The following is a 15,917-nucleotide window of genomic DNA, read 5'->3' as shown; positions in this document are numbered from 1 at the left end:
TACATAGCAAGCAACAAAGGTTTAATGTATAGCACAGGCAACTATAGTCAAGATTTTGTATTAACCTATAATGGAAAATAATTTCAAAAATAACATACTTGTATATGTACAGCTGAATCACACACACACAAAAAAATTCTATTTTTTTTAGATTTACTAATGTTTTATCTTTCTGCCAGTTTTTCTAAGTGTCCTATGGACATCTAATAAATCTATGAAATAAAAAATTTTAAATATATTTGTGTAGGATATGATATTAATTAAATATAAATCTATTATATTTAAATTATTAACATCATTCAAGATGCTCCTATTCTTATTTTTCTGCATTTGATAAAATATTCTCAGAGAAATGTTAATATGTCTCACTATAATTATATATTTTTTCTTTTCCCTATATTTTTTCTGATTTTTGCTTTATGTATCTTTCTTGTTAAGGTGTCTAATGGTTTATGATGTCTATCTTCTTTGTGAATTGTACCTTTTACCATTAAAAATATTCCTTTGTTTCATTTAAAATAAATTTTTAAAAATAATGATTAAAGATTATACAATAAGGAAAATACTTATGATAATGTTAAAGATACAAAATTATATACACACTATACAGTGATATAAAAGCACGATACATATGGAAAAGGTGAGATGGTCATACACATAACCTTTTTCCCCCATAAAATTATGATTTCCTTTACTGCAATGACCACCATATCATGCTGTTCTGTGCCAAAACATACCCAGAGGCTGAATGCTAAGCGGACAGTAGTAGTTTAATATTTTTTAACTTACTAAACTGTCTGTACTTACTTGACTTAATCAAGATAGTATTTGGTTTATAAAAATAGAAATAATCAGTATGTAACAAAAATAATACAAAATATTTTCTGATGAAGAATTCATTGCTACCACTATCAATGGCAAGGTTGACTATAGACACCTTTCATAGCTGGAGAGCACCAAGAAGGCCTCAATCCACAACTTCCTTATACCACTCCATATATATTCCAAATTCTTCCTTAAAGCTCACAAGATGTTAACTACCAAGAAGTGTTACTATTTTTCTCAAATAAAACAATATGCATCCTTTAAAAAAATGCTTTATTCATGTTTCAGAAGCCAGAATATTTCTTAGGTAGTTCAAATTTTTTATAAGAGAGCAACCAGAAATTTCCAAAATCAAACATGACCATGAAATTATAACAAAATTTTTGTATCATCAAAAAATTTAAAAATCATACCACAAAAACCTGATAGATTCTATAGTATTAAAAGTTGTCAAGTATGTCCTTTAATTCAGTTCCTATTTCTTGACTTTTTCTTGCTTCTCAAATAGCAAGTAACTACATAAAAATTTCCCCTTTTAACATAAGTAGGCTGAAAGCAAAACTTGGACTTTCACTGAGACTGCTTTTTACAATGGGTATGTGCCATCAAACACATCAATCAAAACTGACAGTCTTTTAAAGTTAAAGACTCTAACATATTTATACAAACGAACATGGAAATTGGATGATACTGTTATCATATGGACTCAAAAAATAGCACAGAAAAAACTGATCCATCCTTCCTCTCTAAAGGTATCATCATAGGTAATTTCTTTGGCCTTAAACGCTTAAATATAGATGTTCAGAACACTAAAAAACACATTAAAAACAATGATGTTGGGTTACAATGACTCTAATAAAAATCACTACCCAGTCTTAAGATACAAAATAGTAGAATTAAGATTAAAGTCCAGATATTCTGTAGCCCATTATACAAAAAAGAATTTATATACTCTGACATCCATTCATTTATACATGATTCCATCTTTTTAAAAAGCATATTCCCAGTCCCAGTTTTCCCATAAGATAGAGCACTGATGATACTTTAAAATTACCTCTTACAATCAACTTTGTTAAAAAAACAAAGGGGCTTTGATTCATATTGGAGACCTGGGAAAGCAAAAACTAAAGCAGTAAAATGAAAAAGGTCAAACTATGTTTCCCTACCTACAATTTTTTTCAGATGTTTAAAATGTGGTAAAATAAAGAGAAGAAAAATTTTAGATATTCTTAGATTTCATATCATACTCAACTTAGAGAAAAACAGAAGAGAGAGGAAAACAAGTAGATGGAAAAGATAAGAAAGATTCCAAAGTACCAAAGGAGAAGGGAGTAAGTTCCAAAGCATTAATAAAAGGAGACTGATGATAGCCTTAACTCACGGACCAAGGGATTATTAGTTTTGCACCTGAATGGTCAATTTTGATTAACCACAGTTTTAAGTTCTTTAACTGTTATTTAGACAAGATTTATTTCAAATTGGAGGAGCAGGAAAAGAGCAGAGGCTGACAGACATCCGGGGGGAGAAATTCTTAGAATATTATATTAATAACAAAAATAAAGTTTTCTGATCAAATTTAGCTCAAGACCATATCCAATATTTGGTGAATAATTTACTCATCCCTTTCACAAAGAATTGTCAATTATTTTTAAGTGACATCATATTTTTAAAAATTGTTGTTCAGTCACCCAATTGTGTCTGATTCTTTGTGACCCCATGGACTGCAGCACAACAGGCCTCCCTCACCATCTCCCAAGTTCATGTCCATCGCATGGTAATCATGGTAACCAGTACAGTACTTTTGAGAGAGAAATGAGGGAATGGATACCAAAGAATATGACAATTCCAAAAAAGGTAGGTATGACTCATTAGACTGGATAAAATATTAATTTTTAAAGCTACTGTTATTGCTTCTTGGCCTTTTGGCTAAGATCAAGTGTAAAAGCTACTGTTATCAAGTATAAGGTAATTCTTCCTTTAATAATTTCCTATCACAGAAGCAGCTTATTTAATGCATCAAAAGATTCTAGATAGGGCGTTCCTTTCAAAGTCAAAAGAAAATTTTCTTACACAAAACTCAATACTTCTCAGAAGTTAAGAGGAAAATGTACAGGTAAAAGAATTAGAGGATAGTTCTGTCCCAACTGTAGCTTTAGTGTTTTGTTCTAAAATATGTCCCTGATATGAAAACACAATCAAGTTAGGATTCATGCGTAACAAAGGAACAGTACAGCACTCAAGGTATCTACAAGCCTAAAAGAGATGACACATCACTCATTTTGTCTCATTTTAGTTGTCTTCCATTACCAAATATCCACTGGCTCCCTTCTATGACATCTGCTTAAGAGCCATGTGAGTTCTCCTCGAATTCTAAAATGCTTAAAATGCAAAATCCCAATGATTCTAGGTTTAACTCTACTGAACTCTTCTAGAGTCTTAAAAGAAGCAGTTATTACACACATTCTAAGCCTGATGAAAGTTATTCTTCATAAATGCCAGTCTTTTTACAGCAGTGTCACTATATGACCATAAAGGGTGATGTGGGAAGAGTAACAGCTGGGCATCTCTTGTTCTCTAGAATTCTAAAAGTCTACAATTCTGGGAGAAAAAACTGGAGAGCAAGCTGCCTGAATTAAACATGAAAATATGCCATGATGTTTCTTTTTTGAATTTTGACTTAATTAGGTCCACTTTCATTAGCCAAAGGGGGGACTTGTCTATAGAATTACAAACAATCATTATTTTTGAATTAAGAATATATGAAATTATATTAAAAATAAAATGATTTTGAAAAACTACATTCTATAGCCCTAAATGCCCTCAGTTTTCCATTAGAGAGGAATGAAAGAGAATTCAGTAATTTTTTATATATACTCCGAAGCTAGAGTTTCTCTTAATTTTTAAATTTCAAAGCAATACAGAAACCAATGGAACTTTGTGTTGCTGATTAAAATTTGAAGAAATGATCCACATGGACACACTCCAGAATCCTGTATAATGGATACAGTATAATGTTAACTACTATTCAATGTAAACTACAAACAAAACCTGAGAGGTAAAGTGAAAAAGAGAGTCCTATAGGTATCTGACTTGGGTCATTCCTGCAGACATGGGTACAACATGAAAATGTGAACAAAAAATACTAAACTAGATCTCAGATCTCTCTCTTGAGTCTGGGGTGACAATTCCAAGCATATATTTGGAATCTTAGTCAAATGTCAGGATGAGTCATTCCACTCTTTTAACATATTTTACTTACTCTGGTCAGCATAGTTTTTGGCCTTGAGTTCAAGTTGTCTTGTTTGAGATTCTAAAGATTCCACTCTGGTCTGTAAATCTTTTTTTTCTTGTTCTTGAGAGTCTTCAAATTCAATGAATTTCTAATAAAGAAAAATATATTATTTTCATTAGATAAATGAAACTTTTTAACATTATAAACTCCCGTGCTTCTTGATATCAAGAATCACAAGTAGGCATTAACTACTCAAAACAATCTCATGTTTGGTAAAGGTAAAGATGTAAAGGTCTAGGGGACTTTCCTGACAGTGCAGTGGTTGAGATTCTATACTTCCACTCAGGGAGCATGGGTTTGATCCCTGGTCAGGGGAACTAAGATCCTACATGCCTCACAGCATGGCCAAAAATTTTTTTTAAAAATCAAGGTTTAAAAGTCTCCAAATATAGAAGTGAAAAGATGACAAAATAATGTTTATGAAAATGTATCTACTTCATTATAACATGCATTTCAAAGAAAATATATAAATCTTTTAACTTAGCCTATAACATGTAAAACAGAAAAGTATAGAATAATGAAATATCAATAAACATATATTAAATGATTCTCTGAATAATGAACAGTCTTCTAAATTACCTGAACCATGTGCTAGAAATATCTCCATTAATCAAATTTACTAAAATCACTCTCATTATGGAATTATCAATATATCTCTCTTCATCTTGTTTTATGAATTGTTTTATCTGCATCATTTGACAACTGACTACTCATTTCTCCTTAAAAAAATTTCCCCCAATTTGATCTTCTTGTTTTCTTCCCACTTTGCTGATTGCTCCTTCTTGGTCTTCATTCTTCCTCTTGTCCCCACTTTCTTAACACCGGCAAGCTCACTCCCTGCACAACTCTTTTTCTCCGTTGTTTCTTCTTATTACCTAGTGACCATAACATTAAATGCTAAATGAATGCTAACAACCTCCAAATTTCTAACTCAGTCTCTAGCCCAGATCTGAATTCTAGATTGGCAATGTTCAAATGCCCACGGAACAACTTCACCTGAATGTCTAATAAGAGCCTTGGGGCTTCCCTGGGGGTCCAGAGGATAAGAATCCAACTGCCAATGCCAGGGTTCAAGCCCTGCTCCAGGAAGATCTCACACGCTGCAGAGCAACTAAACCCAGTGTCCTAAAGCCCTCAAGCCACAACTATTGAGGACTCCTCAGAGCTGGTGCTTCACAACAAGAGAAGCCACCACAAAAAGAGAAACTCATTCACTGCAACTACAGATAGCTCCCACTCTAACTGGATGGAGAAAGTCTGCATGTAGCAAGGAAGACCCAATGCAGCCAAAAATAAATAAATAATTAAAGAAAAAAAAGGAACCTTAAATTAACATGTCAAAGCTTGCTCCTCTTGGTCTTACCTAGCTCATTAAATTACTGTGGTCAATTGTTCAGGCCCAAAATTCTACTTCAATCCAATCCACTGGCAAGTCTACCTTCAGATTTGACCACTTCTCATCACCTTCATCACCATCCTGCTCTGTGCCACCATTATCCATTGCCTGGATAAGTACAGCAGCAGTATTTTCCAAACTGGCCTCCTACTTCCACCTATGCCCTTTGCAATGCATTTTCCACACAGTAGTTAGGGTGACCCTTTTAAAAAATCATATCAACGTTTGCCTATACTGAAAATACTTTCATATGCGGAAAAAATTTCATTCTTCCAAAGTCCTTAACCGTAGCCTCTGCAGGACCAATATAATCAATCATCCTCTTACTTATTTGACATCATCATTTTTTTTTTACATTTATTATATGCTTGTTGCTTTAAATAACTGACATTTGGGATGGTTTGTTATGCAGTAATAGTTAACTGATATAAATATATTAACAATGATTAAAAACTTTTTATCCAGAAAAAATAACGTGCATAGAATATGAAGTATAAAATCACTGAGATGATTGTTTTATCCCCAATTCTCTCTTCCACTGGTGTCAGACATGGACATTTGAATTTAATTTTTGACATTATCTTCTAATACTCTTCATTCAGATATTTAAATGGCTCACTCTGCCCTCACCTCCTTAACATCTTTGTTCAAATGTTAGCTTCTTACTAAGACTTCCTTTACCTATCATATTTAAAACTGCAACACCCACTCACTACTTCTCTTGTTTCTTCCTCTATTGCACTTATCCTCATCTAAAACACTAGCAGTTCAGTTCAGTCACTAAGTCACGTCCGACACACTGCAACCCCATGGGCAGTAGCACGCCAAGCTTCCTGGTCCATCACCAACTGCTGGAGCTTACTCAAATTCATGTCCATTGAGTTGGTGTTGCCATCAAACCATCTCATCCTCTGTCACCCCCTTTTCCACCTTCAATCTTTCGCAGCATCAGCGTCTTTTCAAATGAGTCAGTTCTTTGCATCAGGTGGCCAAAGTATTGGAGTTTCAGCTTTAGCATCAGTCCTTCCAATGAATACTCAGGACTGGTTTCCTTTAGGATGAACTGGTTGGATCTCTTGATGTCCAACAGACTCTCAAGAGTCTTCTCCAACACCACAGTTCAAAAGCATCAATTCTTCAGCGCTCAGCTTTCTTTATAGTCCAACTCTCACATCCACACATAACTACTGGAAAAACCATAGCTTTTACTAGACAGACCTTTGTTGGCAAAGTAATGACTCCACTTTTTAATATGCTATCTAGGTTGGTCATAGCTTTTCTTCCAAGGAGCAAGCGTCTTTTAATTTCATGGCTGCAGTCACCATCTGCAGTGATTTTGAAGCACGAAATATAAAGTCTGTCACTGTTTCCATTGTTTCCCCATCTATTTGGCATGAAGTGATGGAATTGGATGCCATGACCTTAGTTTTTTGAATGCTGAGTTTTAAGCCAACTTTTTCACTCTCCTCTTTCACTTTCATCAAGAGGCTCTTTAGCTTTTCTTCACTTTCTGCCATAAGGGTGGTGTCATCTGCATATCTGAGGTTATTGATATTACTCCTAGAAATCTTGATTCCAGCTTATGCTTCATCTAACCTGGCATTTTGCATGATGTATTCTGCACATAAGTTAAATAAGCATGGTGACAATATACAGCCTTGACATACTACTTTCCCTATTTGGAACCAGTCTGTTGTTCCATGTCTGGTTCTAACCGTTGCTTCTTGACCTGCATACAGATTTCGCCAGAGGTAGGTCAGGTGGTCTGGTATTCCCACCTCTTCAAGAATCTTCCACAGTTTGTTGTGATCCACACAGTCAAAGGCTTTGGTATAGTCAATAAAGCAGAAGTAGATGTTTTTCTGGAACTCTCTTGCTTTTTTCATGATACAATGGATGTTGGCAATTTGATCTCTGGTTCTTCTGCCTTTTCTAAATCCAGCTTGAACATCTAGAAGTTCACAGTTCACATACTGTTGAAGCCTGGCTTGGAGGATTTTGAGCATTACTTTGCTAGCGTGTGAGATGAGTGCAACTGTGCAGTACTTTGAGCATTCTTTGGCATTGCCTTTCTTTAGGATTAGACTGAAAACTGGCCTTTTCCAGTCCTGTGGCCACTGCTGAGTTTTCCAAATTTGCTGGCATATTGAGTGCAGCACTTTCACAGCAACATCTTACAGGATTTGAAACAGCTCAACTGGAATTCCATCACCTCCACTAGCTTTATTCATGGTGATGCTTCCTAAGGCCCACTTGACTTCACATTCCAGGATGTCTGGCTCTAGGTGAGTGATCACACCATCATGGTTATCTAGGTCATGAAGATCTTTTTTGTATAGTTCTTCTGTGTATTCTTGCCATATCGTCTTAATATCTTCTGCTTCTGTTAGGTCCACACCGTTTCTGTTCTTTATTGCGCCTATCTTTGCATGACGTGTTCCCTTTGGTATCTCTAATTTTCTTGAAGAGATCTCTAGTTTTTCCCATTCTATTGTTTTCCTCTATTTCTTTGCAATGATCACTAACTAGTAAGGCTTTCTCATCTCTCCTTACTATTCTTTAGAACTCTGCATTCAAATGGGTATATCTTTCCTTTTCTTCTTTGCCTTTAGGTATTTGCCTCAGCTGTTTGTAAGGCCTCCTCAGACAACATTTTGCCTTTTTGCATTTCTTTTTCTTGGGGATGGTCTTGATCACTGCCTCCTGTACAACGTCACGAACCTCCGTCCATAGTTCTTCAGGCACTCTATCAGATCTAATCCCTTGAATCTATCACTTCCACTGTATAATAGTAAGGGATTTGATTTAGGTCATACCTGAAAGGTCTAGTGGTTTTCCCTACTTTCTTCAATTTAGGTCTGAATTTTACAATAAGGAGTTCATGATCTGAGCCACAGTCAGCTCCTGTTCTTGTTTTTGCTGACTGTATAGAGCTTCTCCATCTTTGGCTGCAAAGAATATAATCAATCTGATTTCGGTATTGACCATCTGGTGATGTGCATTTGTAGAGTCGTCTCTTTTAACTTTCTACTTTTGCATTCCAGTCCCCTATAATAAAAAGGACATTGTTTTTGGACCTGAGTTCTAGAAGGTCTTGTAGGTCCTTCATAGAACCGTCCAACTTCAGCTTCTTTAGCATTACTGGTTGGGACACAGACTTGGATTACTGTAATACTGAATGGTTTGCCTTGGAAACGAACCGAGATCATTCTGTCATTTTTGAGATTGCACCCAAGTACTGCATTTCAGACTCTTCTGTTAACTATGAGCTACTCCATTTTTTCTAAGGGATTCTTGCCCACAGTAGTAGATATAATGGTCATCTGAGTTAAATTCACCCATTCCAGTCCATTTTCGTTCACTGATTCCTAAAATGTCAATGTTCACTCTTGCCATCTCCTATTTGACCACCTCCAATTTACCTTGATTCATAGACCTAACATTATTGTTCTTCACAGCATCAGACTTTATACTTCCATCACCAGTCACATCCACAACTAGGCACTGTTTTCGCTTTAACTCCATCTCTTCATTCTTTCTGGAGTTACTTCTCCACTGATCTCCCGCAGCATATTGGGCACCTACTGACCTAGGGAGTTCATCTTTCAGTGTCCTATCTTTTTGCCTTTTCATACTGTTCATGGGGTTCTCAAGGCAAGAAAACTGAATTAGCTTGCCATTCCCTTCTCCAGTGGACCACGTTTTGTCAGAACTCTCCACCATGACCCATCTGTCTTGGGTGGCCCTACAAGGCATGGCTCATGGTTTCATGGACTTAGACAAGGCTGTGGTCCATGTGATCAGTCTGGTTAGTTTTCTGTGACTGTGGTTTTCATTCTGTCTGCCCTCTGATGGATAAGGATAAGAGGTTTATGGAAGCTTCCTGATGGGAGAGACTGACTGTGGGGGAAACTGGGTCTTATTCTGATGGGGTGGGGCCATGCTCAGTAAATCTTTAATACAATTTTCTGTTGATGGGCGGGGTTGTGTTCCCTCCCTATTGTTTTACCTGAGGCCAAACTATGGTGGAGGTAATGAAGATAATGGCGACCTCCTTCATGCCATTATCTTCATTACCTCCACCACAAGGAGTCACTCAGTGCCCCCAACCCTGAACCAGGCCACCGATGACCCAAGCCTCTGCTGAAGACTCCAGGACACTCACGGGCAAGTCTGGGTCAGTCTCTTGTGGAGGTCACTGCTCCTTTTTCCTGGGTCCTGGTGCACACAAGGTTTTGTTTGTGCCCTCCAAGAGCCTGTTTCCCCAGTCCTGTGTAAGTTCTGGTGGCTTTATGGTGCGGTTAATGGCAACCTCCTCCAAGAGGGCTTATGCCATACCCAGGTCTGCTGCACCCAGAGCCCCTGCCCCTGCAGCAGGCCACTGCTAACCCATACCTCTGCAGAAGACACTCAAACACAGTTCTGGCTCCATCTCTGTGCGGTCTCTGGGTCCTATATATTTCAGTAATTTATCTTATTTATAACCTGCCTTGCCTCACTAGAATGCAGGTTTCAGGTGGGTAGGGATTTGTTTTGCTTGCTGTTTTATTTCCAGGGCAAAGAATGACAATGGTGCACAACAGGTGCTCAGATATTTGTTAAATGAATGAATACATGAAAAAATCTTCAGAGTAAAAAAACTAAAGCCCATATAGAAAAGTGGATAGTTCACAAATAAACTTGTTGCTGTAGTTCAGTTGCTATGTCCAACTCTGCAACCCCATGGACAGGTAGCATGCCAGGCTTCCCTGTCCTTCACTATCACCCAGTTTGCTCCAATTCATGTCCACTGAGTTGTTGATGCTATCTAACCATCTCATCCTCTGCCACCCTCTTCTCCTTTCTCCTTCAATCTTTCCCAGCATCAGGTCTTTTCCAATGAGTTGGCTCTTCTCATCAGGTGGCCAAAATATTAGAGATTCAGCTTCACCATCAGTCCTTCCAATGAATATACAGGGTTGATTCTGTTAGGAAATAAATATCACTAAATACACTCTAGTTTTGATATGAAATTTGCTATTACCTACTTCATCTATCCTGAAACTTTTCAATCACTGTAGGAGACATTCTGCACACACTATCTTCCTTTGAAGAACTTCTCCCCAGTTTTATGCTAAATCTATTCAGCTCATACAATTTGACTAGTGAGGACTCCATCTCCCTAGGTCTGGGCATACAACCTGAACCAGACTGATCAGAGTCCTCTCTCTGGGACACGTGCTAGCTTTTGGAAAGAATTATACCTCTTTTCAGCTGAAGAGATACCCTTTTCAACAGATGGAAAGAGCATGCCTCAAAACAAAATCAATATAAAAGAAAACAAAGAACATGCAGCAGGGGCAGCAAGGATCCCTAATTAGAGATACCATTTGAGTCTTAGATTCAACATTTCCTGGAGCCAGCATTTCCTAATTGTTTTATTTTTTTCAGTTACATTAGCCAATAAATTCTGTTTTTATAGAGGCTTGAGTTGGTTTCTATCACAAGAAACTGAAAGCATCCTATATATTCATCTACTTTCCCTCAAGAGCTATTTTATTTTCTCATTTATTAGCCAATATTTCCTCACCTTTGAAGCCTGAAACATCCAACATCTGACACATTGGTTCTTAATCATTCAGGGGTCTGCCTTCCCAAACCCTGCCGTCTACTTTCCTATGAAAATATTTCATATTTCAGAGATTTCTGGGAAGCCTGAAGCAGCCACTGTCTATTTTTCTATAGAGTATTAATCTAAAAATGATTACATTAAGGAGTACTCCAGAAAATCCGAATTTTAAATGTGTGTTATATCTTGGTTTGGAAATGTGCAGCTGCTGCCCTCCTTTAAAATGCTAATTCCTACTGCACAACAAAAATAAATATTCCTCAGTTCTGATAAGGCACATTAACAGATCACAACAGGGCAGTGAAAGCCTGGGAGAACAAACACTTCACAATAGACTTCAAAGAGTAATCAAGAAAAAGTAACAAATGACTGAAATTTTCAAAACTGTTATCCAAGAAAAATCTATCTGTCAAATAGGTTAGTTTTGAGCCACTGTTTCATGAAATATCCCTGATACCACAGATAATCTTGAGAAAAGAAGCTGCTATAGGGTAGGATAATTCAAAAGAACAACACTGATAATAAGTATAAAAAACTTCAGAAAATGGCCTGGTTCTATATGGCACTTGGCAATAATGTGAAAGTAAAAAACATAAAAATTTAAGAAAGAAATTAGAAATAGAGAGTGCCATGAAATTCAATCAGCTGCTAAAATAAGACTGTTTGCAAAAAAAGATATAGACTCCTGGTTCTAATGGGAGTCTTTTTCTGTCTCTTTCTGTACTGAATCTTCTCATGCTATATTTCACTATATATTCATATATATTTCACTATAGTGAAAATAATTAGGCAATAAGTGGCATGGATTACACTAATGGAAAGTTCTCCTCTATGCTCAGAGACCCTAGGTGGCCTAGTTAGCATATATATGTGAGTACTGCTGAAACTCTTCATAGCTTTATAGACTACAAACATGTTTGACTCAAGTTTTAAAATCTTAACTTACTTCAAAATAACATGTCTGCTTTCTAACTCCTGTATTTTCAAATTAACACACAAACTGAGACAACATAAAAATAGGAACGAAGCCCGTTCTGTCACTTTCTAGTCAAAGAAAAATTATTGTCACAATTAAATAAACCCACACACTTACAATGACTGTTTTCCAGATGCCAGCAGAAGTAGACTAGGCAGTGAAGTAGTGCAAAGAAATTTACTACAAACTACTAAGTAATGACATTCAAGAGACTAGATCAAATAACACATTAACTAAAAAGTAAAAACTCTTTGTTCAACCAATCTATGCACTTACTTCATGACAGCCACCAAAGAAATAGTTATCAAAATAACATGCTAAGTACTACAACGGAACCAAGTATAAGGGCCAATAGAGACACAGAGAAATAAGTAACTAAATCTGCTTTAAATAAAAAAGAAAGAGAAGCCATTCTGGCTACCTTGAAAGAAATAGATTATCTGACAAAATTTGGTAAAGACATTACAGGCAGAGTTAACAGCATATGTAAATGCATAGAGGCATAAAGATCACGGCATGCCCAAGAAGATAAAACTCAGGATTTGGAATTTCAGTAAATGATGTAAAGGGTAAACCATTAGCCAAAGAGTGAGCTGGAAATCTCTCCTCTGATTCACAAAGGTAGTAAGTGGGCAAGTAAGATTCCACTCATTCATCCATCCTTTCAACAAACAACTTGAGTATTCTAAGGTGATGAGAATGTAGCAGATTATAAGACACTCCTGGTCCCTATGCTCCACTGCTTGAAATTTGACAGAGGAAAATAAACATTAAATATGTGTAACTGATGGGAATTTCCTGGCAGTTCAGTGGTTAGTATTCCTCACTTCCGCTACAGAGGGAGGACCCAGGTTAGATCCTGGTTGGGGAACTAAGATCCCACAAACCGTGTGACATCGTCAAAAAAAAACTGACAGAAGACTGATATGCAAAGATAAGTAACACGATAGTTGTCTACTTGGAGGTTACTGCTGATAAGGAATGGTTGTTATTTCTTGTACTTTTTTTTCTTTCAGCAGCCTTATAGTTTGTATGGTAAGTAAGTCAAATTAGTATACTATACTGTGTTACACATTTTGCAATCCACAGAATTGTCTCTTTCATACAATTAACAGTTGAAAACTGCAAAACAATTTTTTTAATGCTTTGTTTCTATCTTTAGAGAGACTTTTTTTCTAAATTGGAGTAAAGCTGACTTACAATACTGTGTTACTTTCACTTGGGTACACAGCAAAGTGAATCAGTTACACACACACGTCTGTGTGCGCTGTGCTGTTGCTTCAGTTGTGTCCGACTCTGCGACCCCATGGGCTGTAGCCCTCCAGGCTCCTCTGTCCATGGGATTCTCCAGGCAACAATACTGAAGTGGGTTGCCATGCCCTCCTCCAGGGGCTCTTCCCAAACCAGGGATCAAACCCACGTCTCTTGTCTCCTGCACTAGCAGGCGGGTTCTCTACCACAAGCACCACCAGGGAAGCCCACATACACATATATCCACTCTTTTTTTTAGATTCACTCCCCAATAGACCATTACAGAGTATTGAGTAGAGGCTATTACCTTCTCAGTGATAACAACATGGGATAACACAACCTTGGTTTACAACTTTATCCCAGGCTTGTGATGTGATTCTCTCCAAGACTTTTTAAAATGAGGAGTTAACATTTCAAACTCTGAATACAAAAAAGACTTTAAAAATCATAGTTCAAGTTCACACACAATGCAACCACACTGTAATCATATGTGACTCAAGAGATAGGATATCAGAAAAGTGTATAATGTGGAAATAACATGATATGACTAAAGACATTTCTGAGACATTTAAACTGAGACCTAAAGGATTAAAAAAAGTTTATAAACAGCAAAAAGTTCATCAAACTGAAAGAAACTAAGGAAATCCAGTATGGGCAAGCTCAGAGACTTGAGAAACAGAATGGCCTGAGATAAGGATGGAATGTAGATAAAGAACAAATCATATAGAACCTTACAGGATACTGGGTCACATTAGGATATTGGAACTCCACTCACACTTTGAAAAGCTTAGTTTGCAAGGATATGGAAAATGGGCTGTGCTGAGAAGGAAACAAGAGTATTTGAATGGAGACCAAAGGTAACCACATTAATGAGAAATGATTACATGCTAGCAGTGAGGATGGAAAGGTGAAAATGAATTCAAGATATTTTGGAGATAAACAGGACTGGTGACTGAATGAAAAAGAGAGAATGAAAGCTCAGGAAAAAGTCAAGCTTCCTGAACTGACCACAAGTGAGGATGGTGGTATCACTTGTTGAGTATAAACGAAGAGAGAGTGGTATGAGTAATAGAATAGTTTTTTTTTTCAGATAGTTTCCTCCATTTTTATTGAAAAGTCAGGCTTTTATCAGTCTCCCATCAGGCCTCCCTTTCAGGCTTCCAGCAATGCAAAGAGGATCTTAACACTAAATGAGTACAAATTTCCACTTAGTCCAGCCTGTGGCCTGTGTTTCTAGGGGACCCAACACGAGGAAATTTTGAAGGCAAGTTTTTCTCCTTCTAGCCCCTCCTCCAGCTTTGAGGAGGGGCTAGAAGGAGATAATCCTTCCTTTCCCCGCGCATTCAGTAAGCTTCATCCTTTCACCTCTTCTGCCGTGAAAAATGTGCTCTCTCAGGAAGTATTGGTTGCTCAGTCATGTCCAACTCTTTGCGACCCCATGGTCCATAGCCCACCAGGTTCCTCTGTCCATGGAATTCTCCATGCAGGAAAACTGGAGTGGGTTGCCATTTCCTCCTCCAGGGCATCTTCCTCACCCAGGGATCGAACCCGGGTCTCCTGCATTGCAGACAGATTCTTTACCATCTGAGCCACCGGAGAAGCCAGGGAAGCTCTTACAGGAAATGAACTGACAGACTCATCCATACTGAGGTTTACATGGTGGACAGGGCTTCACTGCTAACTTCTCTTGGGGTATTTTAAGTTCAAATGATGTGAAATCCAAGAGCTGAACCAGGAAAACTGAAACTTTACACACCAGAAAGTAGACTGTGCCTTCTCAGAGTGCACATCCTTGGGGTTCAGCCATATGGCCTCACTTCTCACAGCCTCATGGCTGGATGAGCCCCATCTCCTTTTTGGGATGCTTTCCCTATGTTCTGCAAACCACAGGTTCTGGGGGGTCACACCCTCTCTTGGTTGTAAGCCTGTTTGATTCTTTACCCAAGGAGGAGACAATTACAATGTTTTGCCCCAAAGCTCCCACCCGTCCCACCTGGGAGGGCTGGCTGGGCTGGTATCCCTTTGGTGACCAGTTGCTCCTGGATCTCCAGATGAGAGCTCCAGGCCGTGCCACTGATCTGAACCAGAACAACATTAACAAGAATAGAATAATAGAATAGATTTTAAATACCAAAGCAAACTACCTATGAGGTATTCAAGTGCACTACATGGAATATTTATTTGTAAAGGTATCTCATTATTTGGAATCTAACTGGTACAACCAGCATGGAAGTTAGCAATGTGGATCAAAGTCCTTAGAGAATGAATGAAAAGAGTGTTACTTTTACCATACTTTAAGAGCTCTGATATATTACCTCATACATAGTGTGATCCTACAAACATAAACTGGAGGAAAAGTAAATGGGCAAAAGAAAAGCTTTGGAGGTCTATATTAAAATGGCTGTTTAACAGTGATGAGATTTAGGATGACTTTATCTTTTTTTAATAGCCTTATTCTTTTTTTTTTTTTTTTTTCTTTTTTTTTTTTTTTTTTAATTTATTTATTTGGCTGTGTAGGGTCTTGCTTGCAACACATGGGCTCTTTTTTGTTGCTCCTCATAGTACATGG

General features: G+C 37.4%; 1 protein-coding gene across 6 annotated transcripts in view; it reads right to left on the bottom strand.

The window, feature by feature from the left end:
- SPAG9 (sperm associated antigen 9) overlaps positions 1 to 15,917 on the bottom strand; it is a 154,426-nt gene that overhangs the window by 117,026 nt on the left and 21,483 nt on the right. For all 6 annotated transcript variants that reach the window (XM_043904127.1, XM_043904129.1, XM_043904131.1 and 3 more), the window contains exon 2: positions 4,085 to 4,205. In XM_043904127.1, the coding sequence (XP_043760062.1) occupies positions 4,085 to 4,205 (121 nt within the window). The remainder of the gene's footprint in view (positions 1 to 4,084; positions 4,206 to 15,917) is intronic.

The sequence above is a fragment of the Cervus elaphus genome, chromosome 5 (assembly GCF_910594005.1).
Source record: "Cervus elaphus chromosome 5, mCerEla1.1, whole genome shotgun sequence".
In the NCBI taxonomy this organism is placed as follows: Eukaryota; Metazoa; Chordata; class Mammalia; order Artiodactyla; family Cervidae; genus Cervus; species Cervus elaphus.
Note: the sequence above shows the minus strand (reverse complement) of the source record. Positions and strands in the feature narration are given on the sequence as shown.